Source organism: Rhineura floridana, chromosome 5 (assembly GCF_030035675.1).
Source record: "Rhineura floridana isolate rRhiFlo1 chromosome 5, rRhiFlo1.hap2, whole genome shotgun sequence".
Taxonomy (NCBI): domain Eukaryota; kingdom Metazoa; phylum Chordata; class Lepidosauria; order Squamata; family Rhineuridae; genus Rhineura; species Rhineura floridana.
In genome coordinates this window covers 27,874,066-27,896,906 of record NC_084484.1, presented here as the reverse complement: position 1 = coordinate 27,896,906, position 22,841 = coordinate 27,874,066, and the positions used below count along the sequence as shown (strand labels likewise).

Genomic DNA, 22,841 nt, shown 5'->3' with positions numbered 1-22,841 from the left:
GAAAGGCTTTGAAACTGAGCACTGAGTATGCAACAATGAGGCTTACTGGAAACGTGTAAAAGTTTAAACAAACTTTACTTAAATGGCAGTTAACTATATCTGTTCTACATGCACCTACCTGGACAAAATGTCGGAGAACGTAAACAATTTCCTCCTTTTGTGCTTTTTCAGACAAAACTTTGTGAAATGTGGCAAAGTCTTTTGTACCCATTTCGGCATAAAGGATCACTACTGGGCCAGTCTCACTGAGCGCAGGGAATTTATGATCTCCTTTGAACAGATATGGCTTGGGCCTTGGATTAAGAACAAATAACTTTTCAGCTCAGAATGAATGATACTTTAATTAGCGTGTCAGAATGATAGAGGCTTAATTGCCTGGTTATTGAACAATTGACAAAAGCATGTAACAACACAATCCTGTACATCTCTCCTCAGAATTAAGTCCCACTGAGTCCAATGGGGCTTAGTCCCAGGTGAACAGGTATAGGACTGCAGGCTGAGACACTGAAAGGACATTGCAACTGCTATAACCGGTTCCAGAGCAAGCTGAGCTCATTTCTATCTAAAAGATGTAACTCAGCATCTGCCATAGGGTGATTTTATCAAGACACAGATAAAAGCTACACAGCAGCAAGCACAATGCACCAAATGTGATTATTTTTTAATTATCCTGTACCATGCAGACTTTTTATTTAATACTGTTCATGGTAGCTATTGAACCAAATTTAACTAAAGATGATATGGGTAGTTCAAAATCTAGTTGGAGTCAGGCATTGCTTTCAAGCCTCATGCTAGAGTATGTCATACCCTCGCCATGCACAGAAATCAAAACATGCACATATGCCCCTCTTATCCTATCCATGTTGACTCAAACACAATGTCTCACTTCAATGGAACTTAATTCCATGGAGGCTACAATCCTGTGCAAACTTGTGTGCCTTGGAAACAACAAGAATTTCCTGGCTATGAATATTTAATGACTTTGCAATTCTGTGCCATTTTTAACTGCATGCAGTTTTTAATCTCACAATTCATGTGCTTGCTTCTACTACCAGGATAACCACAGAAAACAGGACAAGGGGGGGAAAACAACCCAGAAAGTTAAATTTTGATAGCATATACAGCACTTCTATCCTACCAAAATATCTGAAGGCAAACTAGGGTTTATGTTCCTTAGAGCATGCTGGAGCTCAGTCAAAGAAATCTAAGCACGCAGATGCTTTCAGCCCATGTCAGTTCTCATCAACTATGTAGACTGGTAGACAATGGGATGAGATCAGACACCACCCAGGTTCAGACATGGAGGGATTCGAAGAGTTGATACAGTGCACCTAATCCTTGAAATTAAAGTAGCTTTCAAACATTGCAGTTGTGTAGTGAACAAGAAACCAGTACAGATCAAGCCATATATTTTGTGTGTGTCCACACACACATATGTATGTCTATAGGTTGTATTCAATGTTAATTCTGCTCAGAGTAGGCTCAGAGAAATTAATGGCCAAGGCTAACTTACGTCCATTAATTTCAATGGGTCTACTCTAAGTAGAACTTAGTTGGATACAGCCCTACATCTATAAAATCTGTGTCACACACACACACCTACCTGATATGTGGTCAGAAAATACTTAATCTTGGTTGGTTAGTTTGAAATTTGCCAAATTTGCTTGGTGAAGGAGGAAGGAGCAGGAAGAAATAGAAGCCTGATTTTGTTTTACATAAATAAGTTGCAATGTATAGTATCTCACACAAACATTTTATATTCTCATTATTTCAAAAGCCCAACCAGGTTTTATTTTACAAAAGGGAAAAAAGCTGTGATAATAGTTCTATGGGCAGAGCTTAACACTCCTTAGCAGAATCTGAAAACAGGGACCCTTGGAGCGTCAGGGAAGGTCACCCAATTGGGTTGAGGCAACAGGAGCAGAACATGGGATGGAGTACAGCTGGCAGAGAAGTACTCACAACACCTCCTCAAGCATTGCCTGAAATGGAAAGTTCTTATGGAAGCAGGCTTGCAAACAGCCACTCCCCCAGACACCTGTAATGAACAAGAATTGCCTTCACATGAAAACAGGTGGGAAATCTATACAAAAGTTCATTATTTTGATTTTAGATCATGAATCACTAAAATAGACATGTGCTGCTGTGAACTTAGTTGAAAGGGTGAATAGGAAGCAGGCAAGGTTGGGAAAGGATTTATATCAAGGAAAAGCCACCCCACTGTCTCCTCAAGAGGGAACAAGTGACAGGGTATTTATCACTATCTGCAGCTGAGGATTACAAAGGAGAATGGAAGGCCTCTCAACTGGGACAGAAATAACAGACTACATAATCTTACTATCAGTAAAACGCAATGTGGCATCTTTAACAAACATGTATCATTAATGTCCAGGTTTACATGATAAGAATAAAGGTAAATGTGTGCTTTCAAAATAAATAAATGAAGCTTTTCTTCTGCAGTATCATATTTTTAGGAACAGTTCACTCAAGATAGCTCACTACATTACCTTGCAGCAGCTTTCTTCAGAAGCTTCATAATTTCATTAGCCTTACAGGTGCTCTTCCCATGGATAACCACAAATGCACTGCACCCTTTCGGAGGAGGCTCATCAGCTGCAATCTAATATTTCAACAATTACACTCAACCCAGCTGGTGTAATTGCATTTCATCCTAAAAGCAATGCACCTTCCTTTGATTAAAACAGCTCATCAGCTGCTATCACATTGTGCATCTAAGTACCCAGTATGTGAGAAGAAATAATGAAAAGATCAGAACCCTAGAATTAACACCACTGTATCCTCACCAGTTTTTTAAATATCACATTTTTTGGTTTAAGACAATGGCACACACTTTTTAGAAAAATAATCAAGTAAGTTCTCACATTTTCTTTCATTCCCCAACCCCAGTTGAGCTCAAAATACAGAATCATGGGGCAGTTTTTATGTAAGCTTTTGCAGAAACATGTGCCTGATTTTATAAAATTGCATCTGAGGTTACCACAACTATCCTCATAGGTATATATTTGCCCTCGAAAACAGACACTTTAAGATCAGCCTCAGTTTCGGTGTCAACATCAATGGAATATAGCTCTCTTTTCCACATCAGTACAGGCAATTTTGCAGCACAACTTTTTCTGTTGAACCTGGTGAATTGTTTGACCACTGTTTGTTTTAAGTAACTACAATTAGGAAAAAAAACAGTTCTCTGAGTTTAGATATAACGGGGAATTGGTTAATTCTAAAGCACAGGGGGACAACCTGCAGTGCAGGGACCTCAACCTCAATTTTATGCGGCCCCTAATAGTTCCTGAAACTGCCCCACTCTACCATTCAATCAAGCTCCCTCACTCCTTATTTCTCCTGGCTTTTAAAAAATGTTTTCCTTCTTTCTATATAGTTGCAGAAGAAGTAGAAACAGTACTATTTCATTGGACAAATGTGTGTGTGTGTGTGTATTTGTCAAACGAAATAGTATTATAGATATATTTAAAAATTCCTAGTTGTATTGCTTTGGGGAAACCCCCTCCCCGTATTTGAGACAAATTGGCTTCTACTGTATGTTTCTTGAGGGGGGGGGGATCCATGCATGTAACACACTAAAGTCAGAAGTGACTTTCACTTGCTTTCTAAAATAAAAGCTGTATTGGCATGTTATCCAAAACAACAACAACACCCTCTTGAAAACTTATTGAGAATAATTCTGTCAAACACAGTGCGGCTTACTTACTAGATCTGCATAGGACTGGGAAATCTAATCTGAGGTAGCTATGGTAACTATTGAAACAGGAAAGTCTGTATTTTGGATTAGTTAATCCAGAACAGTTTTGTCTCTGGCTCAGACCACCCCAGCATGTGACCCCTGATAGATTCTCTCCCCATCCCACTGGGAATGCAGCAGTCAGAAAAAGGTTGGTCTCACCACGTGACCTGTTCTAGAAGGGGAAGTTTTCAGTCTTCTCATTACGTGCCAGGAGAGGAGGAAAAGTGAGAGGGAGGGAGTGCATGAGCAAGAATCATGAGGCTCATTCTCATCAGGGGAAACCATGGTTTCTGATTATGTCTGAAGTAAGTCATGAGTTGGATCCAAAAGTGCCCTTCTACAAGGGGGAGGATTGTCTTCTGTTCACACAAGGGCTGTTTTACAGTTTGTGTTAGTGGGATACATGAGAAATATGAAACTCAATTCAAATATGCTCTTTCACTTGTCCGAGGTCTTGAGAACTCATAAGAGCCTATTCATTATAGCATTGCAGAAACTCTTCTGGTAGCCCTTGCACAGTCATTTTCACAATAGTGCTACCAGCTATGTTTTTTTACACTTCTTTGGATCTAACCCAATATAAGAATTCATTTAGGGAGGAAACTGATGGGTTTATTCCAGCTGTACATTGTGCAAATTTCAAATACATGTTTTATAAAAAGTTTTTAAAGAAGAACACCTGAGATCTGAAGAGCAGGACAGGGCACAAGTTTAAAGCAATTATTCATCCAACTGCACATCAACATTTAAACTAATGCAATAGGTGCAATTTTATAAATAATAAACCAAGTACTACTTGAATACATTAGTAAGTATGAGTGTAAGTGGTTTTGACTGCCACATAGATTAAGACCAATTTGAAATCTTTACAAAAGATTAAACTCCCACCCATCCTTAATATGCTTCAATTTTTTTCTCCATACAACAATCAATCATAATAGGAACAATCCTTATTAGAGTGCATGACTGGGATTCAAGCGGCACTCCTCACACAATATGGACCCTCTAAAAGGTCTTTTCATATAGCACACCCCAATCCAAGGAGAGATTGGGAGTGCATCTCAAGATCATACACTCTGCACACACCCCATTAGCTGATAGAAACTAAGAAGTGAATTTGGCTTATTATAATGGATTTATTATAACATAGAGTCTCCTGGATCACTCATTGACCTTTTTCACATGTAAGGTTAAGCCAAACCATAGCTTCGGACAAATAAACAGGCTCCCGGAGTGGAGATCATGCCCGCTTTGCTCTTCCCTGGTTGTTTTGCTGCTTTGCTAAGCCATGCTTTGACTTAGCATGTCATCCAGTCCAGGGCTCATGGCCTAGCTCTCCAGACAGATCACAAGCTGCTAGGACAAACCTTGGTCAGAGCTCATGTTTAGTCTTGACATAGGCTTAGGTCAGCACAGCGCAGCAGTAAATTGACCAGGACGAGCAAAGCAGCCATGATCTCTACTCTGGGAACCTGTAAGTTCACTTGTTCATGCTAACCCATTATCTCTAAGATGCCTGGACTTATTGATGAGCTGGATGACAGTGAATAAACTGAGTCTGAATCCTAGCAAAATGTGGTTTGTGGTTTCCAAGTTTGGATAATTGGTCAACTGCCTGCTGTGGATAGAGTAGTATTCCCTCTGAAAGAGCAGGTTCATAGTCTGGGAGTGCTCCTGGATACATCTTTGCCACTAGAGGCCCAGCTGACCCCAGTGGCTAGGAGTGCCTTTCACCAGCTCCAGCTGGTAAGACAGTTGCAGCTGTTTCTGGACCAGGATAGCCTGACCATTGTTGTCCATGTACCAGAGCTTGGAAAAGTTATTTTTGAACTACAACTCCCATCAGCCCCACCCAGCATGGCCACTGGATTGGGCTGATGGGAGTTGCAGTTCAAAAAAGTAACTTTTCCAAGCTCTGCCATGTACTGGTAACCTCCAGGCTGGATTACTGTTATGTGCTCTGCCCTTGAGGTTGATCCAGAAGCTGCAGCTGATGCAAAATGCAGCAGAGTGACTGCTAACTGGGGCAGGGTATCACCAACATGTCACCCCGCTGCTGAAAGAATTGCACTGGCAGCCTATTAGCTACTGGGCCAAGTTCAAGGTTCTAGTTTTGGTGTACAAAGCCCTATGCAGCATGGGACCAGGATATCTGAAAGATCATCTTATCCTCTATGTATCCAGTCAATCACTGTGCTCTACAGGCGATGGCCTTCTGCAGATACCATCTTATCAGGAGTTCTGTTCTGCACAACAATAGGAAGTGGACCTTTAGTTCTGTGGCACCTACCCTTTGGAATTCCCTCCCCTAATATTACACAGGCACCATCTCTGTTATCTTTTTGGTGCCTATTGAAGACCTTCCTCTTTCAACAAGCCTTTTAAGTAGAGACCTTATCCCAGTCTGAGTCTGTGCTGGAATTACTTTTTAAGATGTTTTTAACATTGTATTTTTAAAAGATGCTTTTAAGATGTTTTGTTTTAGTATGTTTTAAAGAGTTTTGTTTTTAAGATCTTTTAAAGTGCTTTTAGTGTTTTTGTTTATTGCCCTGGGCTCCTTCTAGGAGAAAGGGCAGGATATAAATTTAATAAATAAATTTGACGCCTGTTTCTGAGTTCACACTGGATAACATCTTGGGGCTGGAAGAGATCATATGGATGTAACCCAAAAATAATTTTCCTCCAGACCAGTCCTACCAAAATCAACAATGCAACTCCAGACTAAGAGCTGATGTTTCCAAGATAGCTACTATTTGAAGAGTACTGTAAATTCCTCCCTCTTGTGTTTTTCTCCACGTGGCCCCAGAGTTGTGCAGCAGCTTGTCAAGCAGACCGGGGAACATGCTACCACAAAACATTCGGGACGGAGTTTTCAGCAGCATGAAAAAAAGTGTTCTTATCTATGCTTCTGCACAAGAATGGCTTGCTATATGACAACAGCCCCAATGAGGAGCCATTTCAAAAAGCCTCTACACAGCTTGCGAGCCAAAGCTACCTCCAGATTCCTAGCATGTAACAGCCAATTTTACATACCTGCTGAAACATCTGAACGGTTGGGGAATATGCTCGTAATGATAGAGAAAATTTCAAAAGATTAATCTGCACATTTGACAGGAACTGTCCGGCTTTCTTCAGGATTAAGTTGTAATACGAATGCTCCAAGGCTGCATGAAAAGGGGGGGGGGGAGAAATACAAGTGAGAGGTTAATATCTAGCCCCTAAGATCATCGAATTACAGTTACATCTTGGATACTGAAACTCCTTGAAATATAGAAAGTCATAACATTTCAGATGACTTGCTAGTTCTAAATTACATTTTCAATTCAATACAAAATGCAACTTCTCAGGATGGGATTTTTAAAATTAAATATAAATTCACTAATAGGCAAAAACCTTGTGCTTTAACAACGTACCAGTTGCCAACAGATACTTCTGTCAAACTTAAAAAGCAGGGAAATTGGGCAGCTATACTGAATGCACCAGGGGAGCAGGAGACCTGACCTCCTCTCTGAGATATTGTACTCTCTACAACTTTGTCAAAATGCAAACACAATTTGAGTTGGTCTTTCACAGTCCAATCCACTTCCTATGTAGCTTGGAAGAATTTCATAACGTATATCTGAGCACATGGTGGCAACATCTACAATCAGGATTTCATCTCCAAAGATGGAGAATTACATTTTTTGTTGTTGGTGTTCTTACTTTGCTACTTTCCTGTGTTACTACTGTTTCTACAGAGAATCTAACCTAGAAATTATATTTCTCTCATTATTCATCCTAGAAATCTGTGTCAAATGTATTTTTCATTAATTTAAAAGCCTTTTTATTGGTCAATGTCATATGATGGTGAAGACAGCCTTTTGTGTTTCATACTGGAGGCTATATTCTATTTCTGTTTTGGGTGCATTAACAGTTGAATCTGAAACTGGAGCATGGATGTAAAACCAGAGTGATTACGAAATGTTGCTATTTAAGCAATGAATCTAACTGTTGAAAAAAACACTTGGTTTGAAGTGACTATCTGAACTATATCATCTGTCTTAATGTTGTTGCTTCCTCCCTGCTAAAACAAGATCAGCACAGCACATGCCTTGTTTTTGTTATTTGGGCTGATGGCAGGTGTTGCCACTACTCACCATATGCTCAGAGGTACATGTTACTAAATTCTTCCAAGCTACACAGGAAGTGGATTGGACTGTGAAAGACCAACCCAAATTGTGTTTGCATTTTGACAAATTTGTAGGGCAGTACAATATCTCAGAGAGGAGGTCAGGTCTCCTGCTCCCCTGGTGCATTCAGTATAGCTGCCCAGTTTCCCTCCTTTTTAAAGTTAGATAGAAATATCTGTTGGCTATAGGCATGTTCTTAAACCACATGGGGGTTTTTTTTGGTCTATTGGTGAATTTCTCTGCTTTTTAATCCGGGAGGTAAGAAATGGGATCCTGTGCAAGTTTCCTGAGAATTGATGGATCATTTGCATGCTTATTGAGTTCAACTGGATTTACTCCTCTGCAATTATGCTTAGCATAGTTGAAACTGACAACAGGGAAAGAGGAGAAGAGGGAGGGAGGGAGAGCTGAAGAGAGCAGTGGAGGAGGACAGGGAGGGAGAGAGAGCTGAAGTGAGCAGGGGAGGAAGAAGAGGGGAGAGGAGGAAGAAAGGAGGAGGGGAGAGAGAAAAGAGAAGAGGGGGAGGGAAGAGAGAAAAGGCAGGTCTGATCATTTGCATGCTAACTGAGTTCAGTGGGATTTACTCCTGTGCAATCACGCTTAGGATAGGAGAAATGGGGGAAGAGATGAAGGGGGAAAAGAGGGAATGAGGAAGGGAGGGGGAGCAAAGGGGAGGGAGGGATTGGAAAGGGACAGGCAGAGGAGTCAAGCAAGGGGGAGGAAAGGGGCTAGGGGGAGGGGATAGGAGGCAGAACACAGTTTTGATCATTTGCAAGCTTTTTGAGTTCACTGGAATTTATTCCTGTACAATCATGTTCATGATAGATGAAACTGACCTAAGGAAGAGGCAGGGGGAGAAAAGGGGAGGAAGGGTAGGGGAAGGAAGGAAGAGGGAGATTGGGTTGGTGGGCACTGGCAGAGGGAAAGCCCCTTTCCTTTCCAAAAGCAAAACATTGTGAACAACATCTTTTTTTCAGGGTTTCCCCCACCTTTTTATTCTACAGCAGGCAGAGACCTATTCTCCTCACAGAGCTACAATCCTCAGAAGAGGGGTCGATTGTTAAGCCACTCTGGCCACTGGAGCTCTCTCAGGGGCATAGGAGTCTAACTCTCAGCACCCATCACAAACTACACTTCCCAGAATTCTCTGGGGGAAGCCATGACTGTCTAAAGATTACAGGTACTCTGTGAACATGGCTGATTTTTAATTAATTTCAACAAATTATGAGACCATGGACAGAAAAAAGTCCAACAGGGGTCTGGATTTTTTCCCTTGTTTTAGCCTTTGAACTCTCACTTATCTCTATGAGTGTTTTGTGTATCACCATGAAAACATTAGAGAGTTGTTAAGCAAGCGTTCCTGAGTTCAGGACTATAAGTTTTGTAAGGTTTTGTTTTGAAATGAGCTTATGGGAAGCAGCAGAATGGCATGGGGAGTATTTTCAATTTAACATTGCGGAATGTGAAAAATCCATGCTGGCTATAGTATACAGCCACTCAAAAACCCCACATATGAACTATTCAGCACAGCACTGAACTCTTGATTTGGGGTAAGGGACAACATATGAACAGAGCCCAATGTAAGAACAGGTATGGATGTGACTGCCCTTTTAATATTTGGGGAGGGGAGGGGACAGAACGGCTGCAAAATGACAATATGGAAAGATAACTCAGAAAGGCAGACTTTCCAGGAGGACACTTGCTTCTCTTCCCAACTTGAAAAGAGTGGCAGAGAGGTTTAAACATATGTCAGATAATATGTCAATGTATGAATCACTAATCATTTTGCCAAATGGTAACGATAAATGCCTGAATGCTAGGAACAAACAAACAAGGTGCGTGGATGAAAAAGCGAAGGGGAAAATGGAGGCCGGCATACCAGTGCTGTGGAATAGAAAAAAACAGAAATAAGTACTAGGAGCGCAGATAAACAAAGGACAAAAAACAGGCTGTTTTTCTATCGAGTTACTATGTATATAATTTTCTTTTAACAAATAGCAATTACAGCTGCAATCCTAACCGAACACCTGGGCAAGTCCTCAAGGGGTAAAGATTATAAACACAACAACTCTGTAACAAATGTATTTGTTACCAGCTTCTACTCTTTTCAGCACAGAGCATTCAGTTTGTGTAGCCATTTGATTGGGATGGGGTTCACTATATATTGTTTTGAAATATGAGGTCCAGTAGTGGCACCTAGCTTCTTCCTCTCTGCCCTTGGACAGTGAAGGTGAGGAGAGAGTAAGAAGCAGCAATGACCCAACAAGAACTGGGGTACTGCAGGGAAAGGAATGCAGCTCCATAACAACATTATGGCCTGGCTTGTGCTTAATGCTAAGCCATGGTTTAGTAGGTCATCTGAAGCTAGACCACCATCTTAACCATGGTTTATTAACCACAAACAAACCACACTCATAAACCATGGTTTGTTGGTGGTTTACAAACCTTGGTTTACATTAACTAGGGGTTACTATTTCATGCAAACCCATCCTAATCATTAGAGGGGATAGAAGCCCCCTTCTCTGTAACTGTATTTCATTATTATTTCATGAAAGCCACCTGGGAATTTGATTTAAGGGAGGGACATAAATTCCCAAAACAAACAAAATGTTGTGATATGTCCTAAGGATTAGATAAAATTAAAATAAATATACAATGTTTGATTCACTGCTAAGTCCTCTGACAGATTGGGGGCCAGTTCACACATGTCCAACCACATAATCCTTTCCTCATGCCCTCAGCTCTTAGCTGGGAAAAAGTGCTGCCAGTCACCGAAATGGATTCTTTATGCTGTACGCGCATACAGTCCAGTTCATACAGAGGTGCTCCAGTATATGGGAAAAATAAGCAGTGAACAAGCCCACAGTTTTCAAATGTTAGGCATATCTGAGAGACAGGATGTATCAATTCAGCTCAAGCCCCATATTCCCTGTGCTCAGTTCATGCTGGACTTTGCAGGCTATGGTGGGTGCTGTGAGCAGTGTCAGCCAGGTCCTTTATCACAATGTTTTACTTATCCGCCCCCCCCCATCCACACACAGACAGACAATGGACCAGTTCAAAAATAATGGGAATACATGGTTTCTCACTACATAAACAAGCCTGCACAAACCTCAGGTTCACAATCCTCCCCTTCCTTTTCATGGTTACAAGGAGATTTGAAGTTTTCGTTTCCAATTTTTATATAAACTATAGTTCCCTAAACTTTGAGAATGTTGTTTGTTTTAGCTAGTTAGTGAATACAAAATTTGAAACAGTCGTTTGATCCTCTGTCATCATTAACTAGTTTAAGAAAACCAAATTTCTCTAATCTCCTTCACTGAAGTGCAGAAGAGAAGGTGAGGAGAAGGGGAGAATAGGAACCTGAGGCTCACCACAGCTCATTCATATAGTTCACAGTTGCTGGAATACAACTGCCATCATATGACTACCAGCCATGCTGCCTGGGGCTGATGGGAATTAAGACTCCAACAACATCTTTAAGGCCAGAGGTTGACCTCCCCTGATATGGCAGAAAACCACGGCTTCCTGTTATGTCTGAACGAGGCCAGACTCTGATGTTCTTGTTGGCACTACCAACTAATTCACATTCTCTTGATCATCACTCAGTACTACAACATTTGTATACCACATTGAGCTCCTTGGAGGAAAGTAATAAATAAGTCATAACTTGCCTATAAAGTAGCAATAATTAGATGTCAAGCACCAATGTGAGAACCTTCTAATCATTGCAAAACTAAGCAGTTTACATTTTCAGCACTAGGTCATCGATGAATGAGATACTGAATTATAAACATGCATGTCAGAATAGTTAACCCTAAATCTTCAAGCGGCAGCCCAAGAAATTTCCAAATTGGTGCAACCTTAGCATCTAGCTCTTGATTTAAAAGAGCTCCTCCATTCTCCTCTCTTGATTGGCTGGAATTCGGGGAGACAGAAGGAAAAGGCAGTGGCTTTCTTCTTTTATCTGCTTTACTGGACTTCTTCTGTCCTACAGAGGCTTCCAGTAAGTCAGACACAATCCTCTTATGACTTTGCAGAATACTCTACAATTGCTCTGGGACAAAGGAGCCCAGCTTTAACCCCAAGGTTTGGACTAAATCAGCCTTTCCCAACTAGTGGGCCACCAGATGTTGTTGGACCACAACTCCCACCAGCCTCAGTCAGCATTGCCAATGGTCAGGAAAGATGGGAATTGTGGTCCAACAACATCTGGTGGCCCACTAGTTGGGAAAGGCTGGACTAGATGATCAAGAACATGATTTTACTAGCCCTACAACTCTACTTCCAGTAAAATAGTACAATAAGGTATTTTTAGAGCATCACCTAGTCCAGCTCTTCTCCTGCACTTTAATACCGTTTCTTTTGTTTAGGTTAGCCCTTTATTGTCCCAGAACCTCTTGTAGATCTATTGCAAGCCAAGCTTCCCTGCTACTACAATCTGGGCTCCAGATTACTTCAGGTACAAATTCCAACACTGTACCTGTGCATATACCAGTAACTTTATATGGTGAACAGAAAAGAGAAGGAACCTTGAGATGACTCCATTGAATTGTCTAGGCTCACTCATAAGGCCAAAATCAATACCCTTCTCTATACTGTTTTCCCTCCACACCAAAAAATATGGCCGATTGTAAAGTCTGGGTATCAGGCAGGCAGTAGTGTAGTGGCAAATTCAGAAGTGCAAGGTCCCTTCATGTTAGTCATAGCCAAGCCCCCCCCCATTTTTGCTGTGTTGAGAATGAGATCCTTGTTAATGCCTTCTCCTACAACAACAAACATCTCTAGGAGCCAATCAGCATGAAAAGAGAGAGTGTTAGCTACTGAGAAGGGCCTTCTCAGAGCTTGACCCACCTCCTTTCACTCTGATTGGCTCCAATCAGCAGGAAAGGATAAGAAAGCATGTTAGAAGACTCTTCCCAGTGGCTAACACACTCCCCTTTCATGCTATTCTGCTGGTAGGATCCTGGACACATTGGGACCCTGCTCCCAAAAAAGTAAGGGGTCTAAGACCCCCCCCAAGACCTTGGGTGACTACACCCCTGCAGGCTGCGCAAGGCAGCCCACTGTATGCAGCAGATTTTTAGAGGCCAGGATGCCATCTTGATTTTTCGCTTCAGACATCAATATGTTTCAGGCTGTCTGGAGCTACTTATTTTCATGTAAAGAAATCAGAAAGCGAAGTACTATTAGGTTAGGTTGCAGAATAAACAGTGGGTTTAAAACAGGGCTGGGTAACCTGTGGCCTTCCAAATGTTGCTGGACTATTTATTTATAACATCTTTATACCAATGTAATAAAATCTCTAAGTGGTTCACGTAAAAAGAACAAAAATACAACAATAAAATTTCCTAAACAAACAGATTGAAAGCAAGTATTTTTTAAAATAACTTTAATCACCCAGCATGAATAACAACCAATGATGATGGGAGATGTAGTCCAGCAACATCTGGAGAGCCACAAATTAACCACACTTGGTTTAAAGTGTGCAAGCTATTCATGGCATTACACAATACAATTCACAGACACATCTGCCAGTCTAGACATACCCAACTTACCTCCTTTCTTGTACCATGTTAATTCTTTCACCGTTTCCAAGAACTGCCAGAATTGCTCATTGCCTTCTTCTGCAATGAATTCACTGTTAAAAATGTGTGTAATAATTAATTCATTAAAACAGTTCATAACACATGCACACACTTTAAGAAAATGCCCAAGTATTTGAAAAAGCCTAAGTGTTTTAAAGATGAAATCTAGCACTTCCCCCAAAATAGAAGTGTATGTCTTGAGATCAGTAGAATAGCACTACTCAACAGCAAACTGTAGGATAATAGCCCAAGTCACCAACCAATGACAAAACAGCAAGATATAACCTACAGTCACCAGAAGTCCAAGTATATTTTGTATTAAGCTGTCAACACATATACTTAATTAATTAATTGCCTTCCACATGCATCTTAAGGCACTTTGTATGAAAATTGTCTTAAAAACAGCTAAAATAGTTTTTTAAACACAAAAAAAATTAAAGACAGATGTTCATTTTGTGCTGTTTTTAAACTTAAGGCAGAGACCTTTTCATCCAGTTATACAGCACTTGTTCAAGTTAGCCTGAAGTAACATATAATTCTCACTTTGCAGAAAGGAAACTGAGGCTAAAGCTGCAAAACTAAACTTATTTACTGGGGAATAAATCCCATTGAACTCAGTAGGACTTACTTCTGACTAAACAGGCTTTAGGATTGCTTTTATGTGAGACACCCTAGCACACCTAGCAAGCACCACTGAAAGGGGATTTATTCAATTAACTCAGAATGATTGCAAAGGCATTGAGTTAGGCATGAGCTCAGCAGGCAGCCTTGCAATGTAAAATGAGCAGATGAAAACTGAGTACAATGAGACATGCAAGTTATGTTACCTCATTCCTCCATATATATAGCACATACAAAATTTAATGTTACAAGATGCATACTGAATGTTCACTGCTAAGGAAAACTCAAAATCACATGCAATTGACATTAAGGCTGCCATCCAGAACATGTCTACTCAGAGGTAAGCTACACTGGGTTCAATGGGACTTACTCCCAGGTAAGTATGTATCAGATTGTAGCCTAAATCCTAATGTTTCACTGATTAAACTAGACAGTTTTATTTATTTTATTTGATGGATTGTGTATAATTGATGAATTATATGGACAACAATTCTGTAATATGATCAAACCATTTTTGTTGTTTCCAAATTGGCTTAGAGGTTGCATATTTTTGCACACAGTGACTTGGTTCATATATAATGCTAAGCCAAACCATGGCTTAGTCCAGGGGTCACCAACTTTTTTGGGCCAGAAGGCACATTTTAAATTTTAAGAGAGTGCTAGGGGCACCAGTCATAAATGGCTGACATGGGGGACATAATACAAAATTAGAGAGTAGACATGGTGAAGTTTTTTCCATAATTGTATGTCCATACTAGAAAAGGCTTAACCTGTTCAATTTTCTGCCTGTCATACAGCTGTTAAAGGCACAAGGCTCCTGTTTTTCCCCAATGCCAACAACCTGGTGGGGAACCCCTCAAGGCCTCTGCAGGCATCATGGTGCCCACGGGAGATGGGGTGGCGATCCCTGGCTTAGCGCAAACACCGAATTTCCCAGAAAGGAGATTGCAGCTGCTGTGCCCCTCCTTTAGTCATGCTGCCATGCTTCTCGGGGCTGAGCTGATTTGACTTAGGGTGTCATCCAAACCTGGAATGTGCTTGTCTTGGTCCAGACATACCATAAGCTGTAACCACGGTCATTTGAGACAGTTTTGGTTCCAGACACTTTTCATTCACCAAAATAAAACTGTAAATGGTAAGTGGCTGACATCTGGGGACATTGTTTACTACTGTGCAGGTGGCAATATCTTAGAAGGACTTTGTTATCATGTAACATCTGTGTCAATTGTGGAATAAAAAGTACAGCTGGGGTAGGATTTTGTCTCAAATTGTAAGATGGCACAACCTCATAAGACATGGACCTATTACTGGTTTACTTATTGCTAAGACACTGCTTGGATTTAAATGCTAAGACATAGCTTCGATTCTATTTTGGGGGTGGCAGAGATGGAGCATCAGGATACCAAACTGAACACTATCAATAGACTTAATATCAAGTACTGTTTCTGGTTTAGCATAGTAAGAAGAAAATGAATTGGTGTGTCTATAGCATTGTCTTCCCTTTGATGACAGCAGTAGTTGTTTTAAAGAACAGATGGGGGAAAGTTCTAATATATTTATATTCAATCTACACACAATGAGGCAAAGCTGGTCAAAACTTTGGAATATAAAGATCAAACATGTTGAGGTATTAACTTGTTGCTGGTGACATACGTGATTTGCAATAAGGTTATTTTAGTAAATCACTTTGCCATCCTAAGCAACTGGAATAAGATTTATGGGCCTGCAGGATGCAGAACTCCCATATTGGTTTTTTGTTACTGTTGATGTAAAGGATATGTGAGGTATCTGACTTCTGTATTTTTACCACTTGGCTACGACTTCTTAATAGAGACACCAACAAGGCACATAAAATTATATAGCACTATAAAAGGGCTGAAATGCAGGGGCACATATCTGATTTGTGGATTACAACTTCAAGACACTTTCTCTAGAATAATCTCCCTAAAATCACACTAAAGTGTTTAGGAAGTTCTGTACTCTGGAATAGGCCCTTGAATAGTGCCATAAACTTCATTGGGATTTCGAGGAAACTATTATAAATCAATAGCAATTATGGGCATACATTGACAGTTCACCAGTACACCAGACTATTTCACTTATTTATATTCTATCTTTTCTACAAGTAGTTCAAGACAGCATACACTGCCCCCTCCCCTTTATCTTCACCACAAGCCCATGAGGTGGGTAAGAGTGTGATTGGCCCAAGGTCATCCAGCAAGCTTCATATTTGAGTAGGGATTTAAACACTGGTCTCCCAGGGCCTAACCACTGCACTACATTACACGACACTGGGTCTCAGCTTTTGAGAACTATGCATGTCCCTCTTTTCCACTGGGACTCTTGAGCTCTCCCATCCATCCACTCCTTCCAGAGAGTTAGCTTGACCCACTCCGTCACTGTCTTAAAGCAGAATTGCAGTCCTTCCCACATTACATTACAACCCTTTCCCACATCGGTTTGTACCTTCCTTCCCTACTCTGGGAGCAAGATAACGGGTTTTCTGCTTTCTATCTTATCCATTCGCTTCACCCGTTTTCTAGCAAGAGATCGCTCTGGAGAAAAGAAGGTGAGCCAGGATTTGCAACCCCACTGTCAGCCTCTTTAGGATAAAAACTTTCCCACCAATAGATGGGGTGTCGATTTATTTTTGCTCACCCACACACGGACCCTCATAATCCCAAAGCATAAATCAGTGCTCTCCTTTCTTTTTTAGGAAAGGGACCATCTATGTACACGCAAACGCACCTGGCCTCTAAAAGCAACGGGGTCGCCGGCCATTTCGCTGCCAGCCGAACAGCCACCGCCTTGCGCGAGGAACTTTCAGTGCCGGGCGGGTATGTACTAAGCAGCAGCAGCATCCCGGCCATAAGGACCAGCACGGTCACCCCCATAGCCCTTCTCACGTTCAAGAATCTTTCAGAGTGGCTGCCACGCAAGGCTACAGTCAAAGCTGGAACTCCACCCCAACTATGCAACCGCCCAATCGCTTTGCTCACTCACTTCCCGCTCCAACCCCCTTCTCCCCCGGGGACCGCAGCGCAGCTCCTCCTATTGGTTAAAGAAGGTTCCAATCAGCGATGAACGCAACAGCCGCTATAGTTAGCTGTGGAGATATTCTCCAGGTTTTGAAGTAAGATTCAAGGCGGGGCAGAGCCGAGGCCTGAAGAAGTAGGTGGGGCTATCCCTGGCTGAAAATCGTTGGTAAACTGAGCCTATGAGCGTAAGGCTGCAATTCCAGACACCAATCCATATATTGATGTGTATCTCATCCCCAATGAAACATCGATTAATCCGATGCGAAAACGTATATTAGATACTTGTCGCGAGCCTTCTGTTACGTTCAGCAAAGCACAACTAAAGCTGGTGAATGAGGATCATTGTGTGGCCCTTAAATCACTACCTCTTAGCTTTTAACTGATTTCAATAGAGTTTACTTTCCGATAAATGTACTGTGTCCCCCCAACTACACAGTTGGTATAATAGTGACTTGTCACACAGTATTGTTTCCAGGACAAGAAAACTGAAGCTGCCACGCATCCTATGCTCATTTACTTAGAAGTAAGCTATTTTGAACTCTGGTTATCTACTCAGTAAGTGTAAATCTATTGCTCGGGTTGTTAAAAAGGTGTTATACACACGATAAATTGAAGTAGTAATACATACAAATTCATCGGTATCCATTTTCTAATATTGTATGAATTTAGGGCCAAACTCCACGGAAGAACTCTGATTTGATCCCTCCCCCAATGAACTGATGAAAGGAGGATTCGCGCCTTCATCTGTACCAACTCCCTGATGTATGCTCCGGATTGTGTCAACTGATCTGACCCATTTTTTTGTTGGCTTCCTGATTCATTTAAACCAGAAACTATGGATTTAAACTAATAACCAAGTACTCTAGCTTAACTGGTTGATGGATTGCAGCTGAAAAATATTTTGGTGGAATAATACAAGCAAGTAAATATATTAGCTGTGGAGGGGAAACGTTCAGGCACCCTATTGCTGAATTTGAATCTATCTCTGAATAATTTTAATGTTAGCAACAGATCTCACAACGTTGCCATTTCATACTGAATTCTGAAATTCTTACTACGTGAGCATTTGAGGAATAAGCTGCCAAACAATTGGAAATAGTTTAATCTTATTTTAATGTAGACTTTGTATGTTTTTAATTATATGTATTTTTTATCTGGAAGTCGCCATGAGTTCCAGTTTTGGAAAAATGGTGTATAAATAAAGATAATAATAATAATAATAATAATGTGATATCTGTGTGAGTGTGTGTTTATATGTAACACACAAACCCGCTTCTCAGGACAGCCTAACTGGCCAAATGAGAGTGACTGATTCTAAATAACTTTTGCACCCAGATTGTATGATCCTATTTCAATGTTTAGTCCCACTTTAGTCCCACTTTGTTCAATGCAACTTGCTTCCGGTAATTGTGTTTAGGACTGCAGTTTGAAGCAGACCTCCACACTTTTGAGCATAGGAAAGTGGCTCTGGTGAAGCTTTCGAGATGTGAGCATATCGGTAATATTTACAGACAAATAATTTATAACAGCAGCAAGGAAACCAATATAACAAAATAATAGTGCACATATTAATGGTATCTAATGCTCATTGGATAGTTACCATCTAATTAATATCATCATTCAGCTAGTAAACTTTAGCTGAACACTGTCCAATATTCTCAACCCATGGAAGCCATTCATTTTCTTTTGTGATTCCTAATACATCAAAGTAATTCTAATAATGCCAATTATGATGACAATGATAATTATAATAATGGCATATTGGAATTTGGCATTTTGGATTTTTTGTTGTGTTTTATGTTGAGAGTGTGTTTTGTATGAATTGTATATAGTAAGTTTTGTGCAGATTAGCTTATTTTGTAAATTTGTCAATAATAAGTAACAGATATATCCAAAATGTTAATATTGGCACTGTATTGGATGATTTCCACCCAGTGGTTCCCCCCCATGTGGGATTAGGAGCAGTAACAAGAGTGCTCATTAGCTTCCCACTCACCCAGGATGCCTGCACCAACTCTGATGCCCCTCCCACACACACAGGAGCGTAACGTTTGAATAGGACCTACACATGTAAAATAAACACATAAGCTCAGACTGTGTCACTGATTTTGAGTCTTGTCTGAGAAACCAACTATGTGATCATCTGAATTTATGCATACTGTATGTTATGTGTGTATGCCTGATTCATCATGTATATGACTGATGGCAGGCATGCGCAGGTGTACTGGGTGAGAAAGGAAGACAGGTGCACTCTTTCCCTCTTTCCTACTCACCTACTACATGAAAGCAAGTGGGATTGTGTCAACTGATCTGACCCATTTTTTTTGGTGGCTTCCTGATTAATCTAAACCAGAAACTATGGATTTAAACTAATAACCAAGTACTCTAGCTTAACTGGTTGATGGATTGCAGCTGAAAAATATTTTGGCAGAATAATACAATTAAAGAAACTTTTTAAAACTGGTTGCACAACAGACAATCATGAGGATAAGAATTTATTGCTAGAGCTATTTCTGTGTTCAGAACACATGATTAATGAAGGGTTCTTAATAAGGTCCAACCACTTAGTATAAATCATACTGACTGCAATATATTTAATGCAAGGGTTACAATATGGGGAAATAAAACTGAAGCTTTATCGGCATGTGAGGTAAAAATAAAACTTTATTTGTACATAAACAAAACATCTATGTTTGTGAAAGCATATTTTAAAGTTATTTGGGGACCTCCAAAATAACCTTAGTCAATACTAACATTGATCTTCAGCATATACAGAAAGAAGCATAGCATATAACACAATCTTACGCATGTCTACTCAAATATAAGTCTCAATGTGTTCAATGGGATGTACTCCCAAGTAAATATAGGATTACAGCCTTAAAAGATTCAAAGAGCAATCTTCACATGGGTCAGGAAGGTACAAAGCAACTCATCCTCTGCCAAATCTGACTTCCAGCCAAGGTAGAAGGGGAGGCAATTTTACACCTGTACTGTTGCACCAGCTTCAGGCTGGCACAGCAGACGGTTGAGCCTCTTGGAGATTAACGGCCTTTGGATCCCATGGATCCAAAACTTCCAGTGCCCTGCCCCAAGCACCCTATTTTGAGCCTGTGAAATACATATTCCCTGGTTTAAAAGAGGGTAGAAGTCAAACCTTTAAAATGACGCAGCACTATTTGTGTTCAAGTAGTTACATACAACAACCAGTGCCTTTGGATGAAGATGTGCATCCCTATTCCCTTGAAAGGCACACCAAGCTCAGTGCACCTAGATGCACATTTGAATCAGCATCACCTATGACAGTGTTTCTCAACCGATGTGCCTCCAGATGTTGTTGGACCACAATTCCCATCTTTCCTGACCATTGGCAATGCTGGCTGAGGCTGATGGGAGTTGTGGTCCAACAACATCTGGAGGCACACCAGTTGAGAAACACTGACCTATGAGCATACAAACCTGTTTCTATACATAGATCTTGCTCACTGGACCGAGGCATATTTCAGGATTAAGCTGGGAGGGTTAACACAAAGAACCACATGTGCAAGAGACGTTTCAGCTTGCGTTTCTCAATAAAAAAGCAGCTCTTCATGCTGAAGGAATGTTTAAAAGCAGCTTATAATGTTGAAGTCTGCTGTACGAAGAGGGAAGTCAAAAATTCCACTGGACATGCTCAATACCTAATGTAGTTCTTTGGACCCCAGCTGCTGTAGTTGAGCAAGAAAGTAACCTAGGTTTCTGTGGCAGCCAAGGAGTAAGTTGTCTGTTTTATTCACAAAAGCTGTGTAAAGTTATAATTCAAAATATAATTCTTTGATGATACCTTCATAACTCCTTTCATTCTTCAAAATAAGGGATGCTGTATTTTCTTAATTTGGTAACTTTACAACTCAAGGGCTGCTTACTAGGCTACATTTTTACAACAAATAAATTTACATTAAGCAACACTTTTTAGTCCATCTTTAAAAAAGCTTGCTTATTCCTTTCAGAATTACTTACTGCAGCAGTGTACCAAATTTCCATATTTTGTACACTAATATCTTCATTTCTTGGTTTAGATCAATTCAGTTTTAAAAGCTTTGTGGATCCGGCTGCATTACAGAAAGACTACTACTCCAGCCATACTTACCTGATAGCATGTCCCAGTGAGTGAACACAGTGGGACTACGCAAAAATAATACACTGAGTACAATTTTGCCCAAAACAAACCCTCCTAAACTTGTTTATTTCAATAGGTGATACTGATGACATGCTTAACTCTCATGCTTAACCACAAGCTTAACTCTCCCACTTCAGTAAAGGAAATCTAAAAGTGCTTACTTTGGCTGGATCATGCCCCTTCCTTTTCCTAAATTAAATACTAAGGCCACAGGGTTTTCACATACAGTGGGTTTTTATAACCACTTCCACCCCTCTTCGAACAAAAAGTCTCTAGTAGTATGTCACAAACCAATTTTCAAGCTCCTCTCAGTTAAAAAAAAAGCTGTGCAATGTAGCAAACTGGCCTGCTGTTCAAGAAATTCATTCAAAGCACCCATCTATATGTGGAATCAGTCACACAGTAGTTTTGATCCTAGCCTGAAGACGCAATCCAACTTGCATTTATGCTGGGCTAAGAGGAGTTGTATGTGGTGGACCTCTGGTTGAGCCGGCTGGGTCCTGGCTCAGCTGGGCTATACCAGCATAAGTCCCTCATCCTGAGCCAGGACCCAGCCGGCTCAGCCAGGACCCCTGAGCCGGAGATCTGCCAGAGAAGCCTGGCCTGGCATAAGGGCACCTGGCAAAAGCTGGCAGAATCAGCAGGAGCATTCTGGGGGGCTGTCAGAGAAGGGGGGACTTACACAATATCCAGGTCCAGTTCAGTTTCCTCCTGCGGCCCTCCATCACGGCAGCCAGTATGCCAGGGAAAGGGATGGTGGAAGGAACATGTATTTTCTTTCCTTCTGCTGCAGTCTGCCAGTGTAGCCAGCATCCTCCCCTCCAAGAGGCTTCTGTGTGGCAGCTGGATGTGTACAATATTTTCAGCTAGTGAGTTGGGACCCACTAATGCATCACAGTCTGACCTATGATGGGTTGCGATAGCAGCATTACCACACACACAAAAATGTTAAAAATTAAGAACTGAGCATCCCCTCCAAACTGTACATTTAGACCAGTGGTTCCCAGCCTGGGGGCTGTGACCCCAGGGGGGCCACAAAGTAATCCAGAGGGGGCTACGAACAGTAAAGAAATTAATTATTTATTAAAAAATTTTTACAAACGACTTCACTCCTTGGACACTGTCTGCTCCCCACTGCCACTGCAAACGACACCACCCCCTTGCTCCAAATGAGAGGGGAGGATATTTGCTGAAGTGCTAGAGCGTCTTTCAGGCGCATCGAAGGTAGGCATCTGCCTATTAAACACATGGCAGATGCTGAAGGAGGCTGAGGGCAGAGATACCAGGAAAAAGAGGGGATTACTATTGCTGACTCCCGTCTCCTCGCACTACCACTACTGACGACACCCTTGCTCAAAACAAGAGGAGAGGGCTCAGAACAAGAGGAGGGGGAAGCAAAAGGAAGCAAAAATGCAAGGAAAAGCTACTTTCCCCCTTCCTTCTTGGCAGCCAGCCTGCCTTCCTTTCTTGGCTCCTGCTTCAACTGCCACCACCATTTAAAAATTATTC

The 22,841-nt window shown here is 41.1% G+C and overlaps 1 protein-coding gene across 2 annotated transcripts in view; it reads right to left on the bottom strand.

The window, feature by feature from the left end:
* Positions 1-17,155, bottom strand: part of UGGT2 (UDP-glucose glycoprotein glucosyltransferase 2) — a 119,142-nt gene extending 101,987 nt beyond the window's left edge. The window contains exons 1-5 of one of the 2 annotated variants that reach the window (XM_061630083.1): positions 16,887-17,155; positions 13,479-13,570; positions 6,794-6,924; positions 2,508-2,620; positions 119-293 (exon numbers count right to left, since the gene is read on the bottom strand). In XM_061630083.1, the coding sequence (XP_061486067.1) occupies positions 119-293; positions 2,508-2,620; positions 6,794-6,924; positions 13,479-13,570; positions 16,887-17,032 (657 nt within the window). In that variant the 5' untranslated portion in view covers positions 17,033-17,155. The remainder of the gene's footprint in view (positions 1-118; positions 294-2,507; positions 2,621-6,793; positions 6,925-13,478; positions 13,571-16,886) is intronic. The other variant, XM_061630084.1, reaches the window with a different exon arrangement.
* Positions 17,156-22,841: the final 5,686 nt, after the last annotated feature.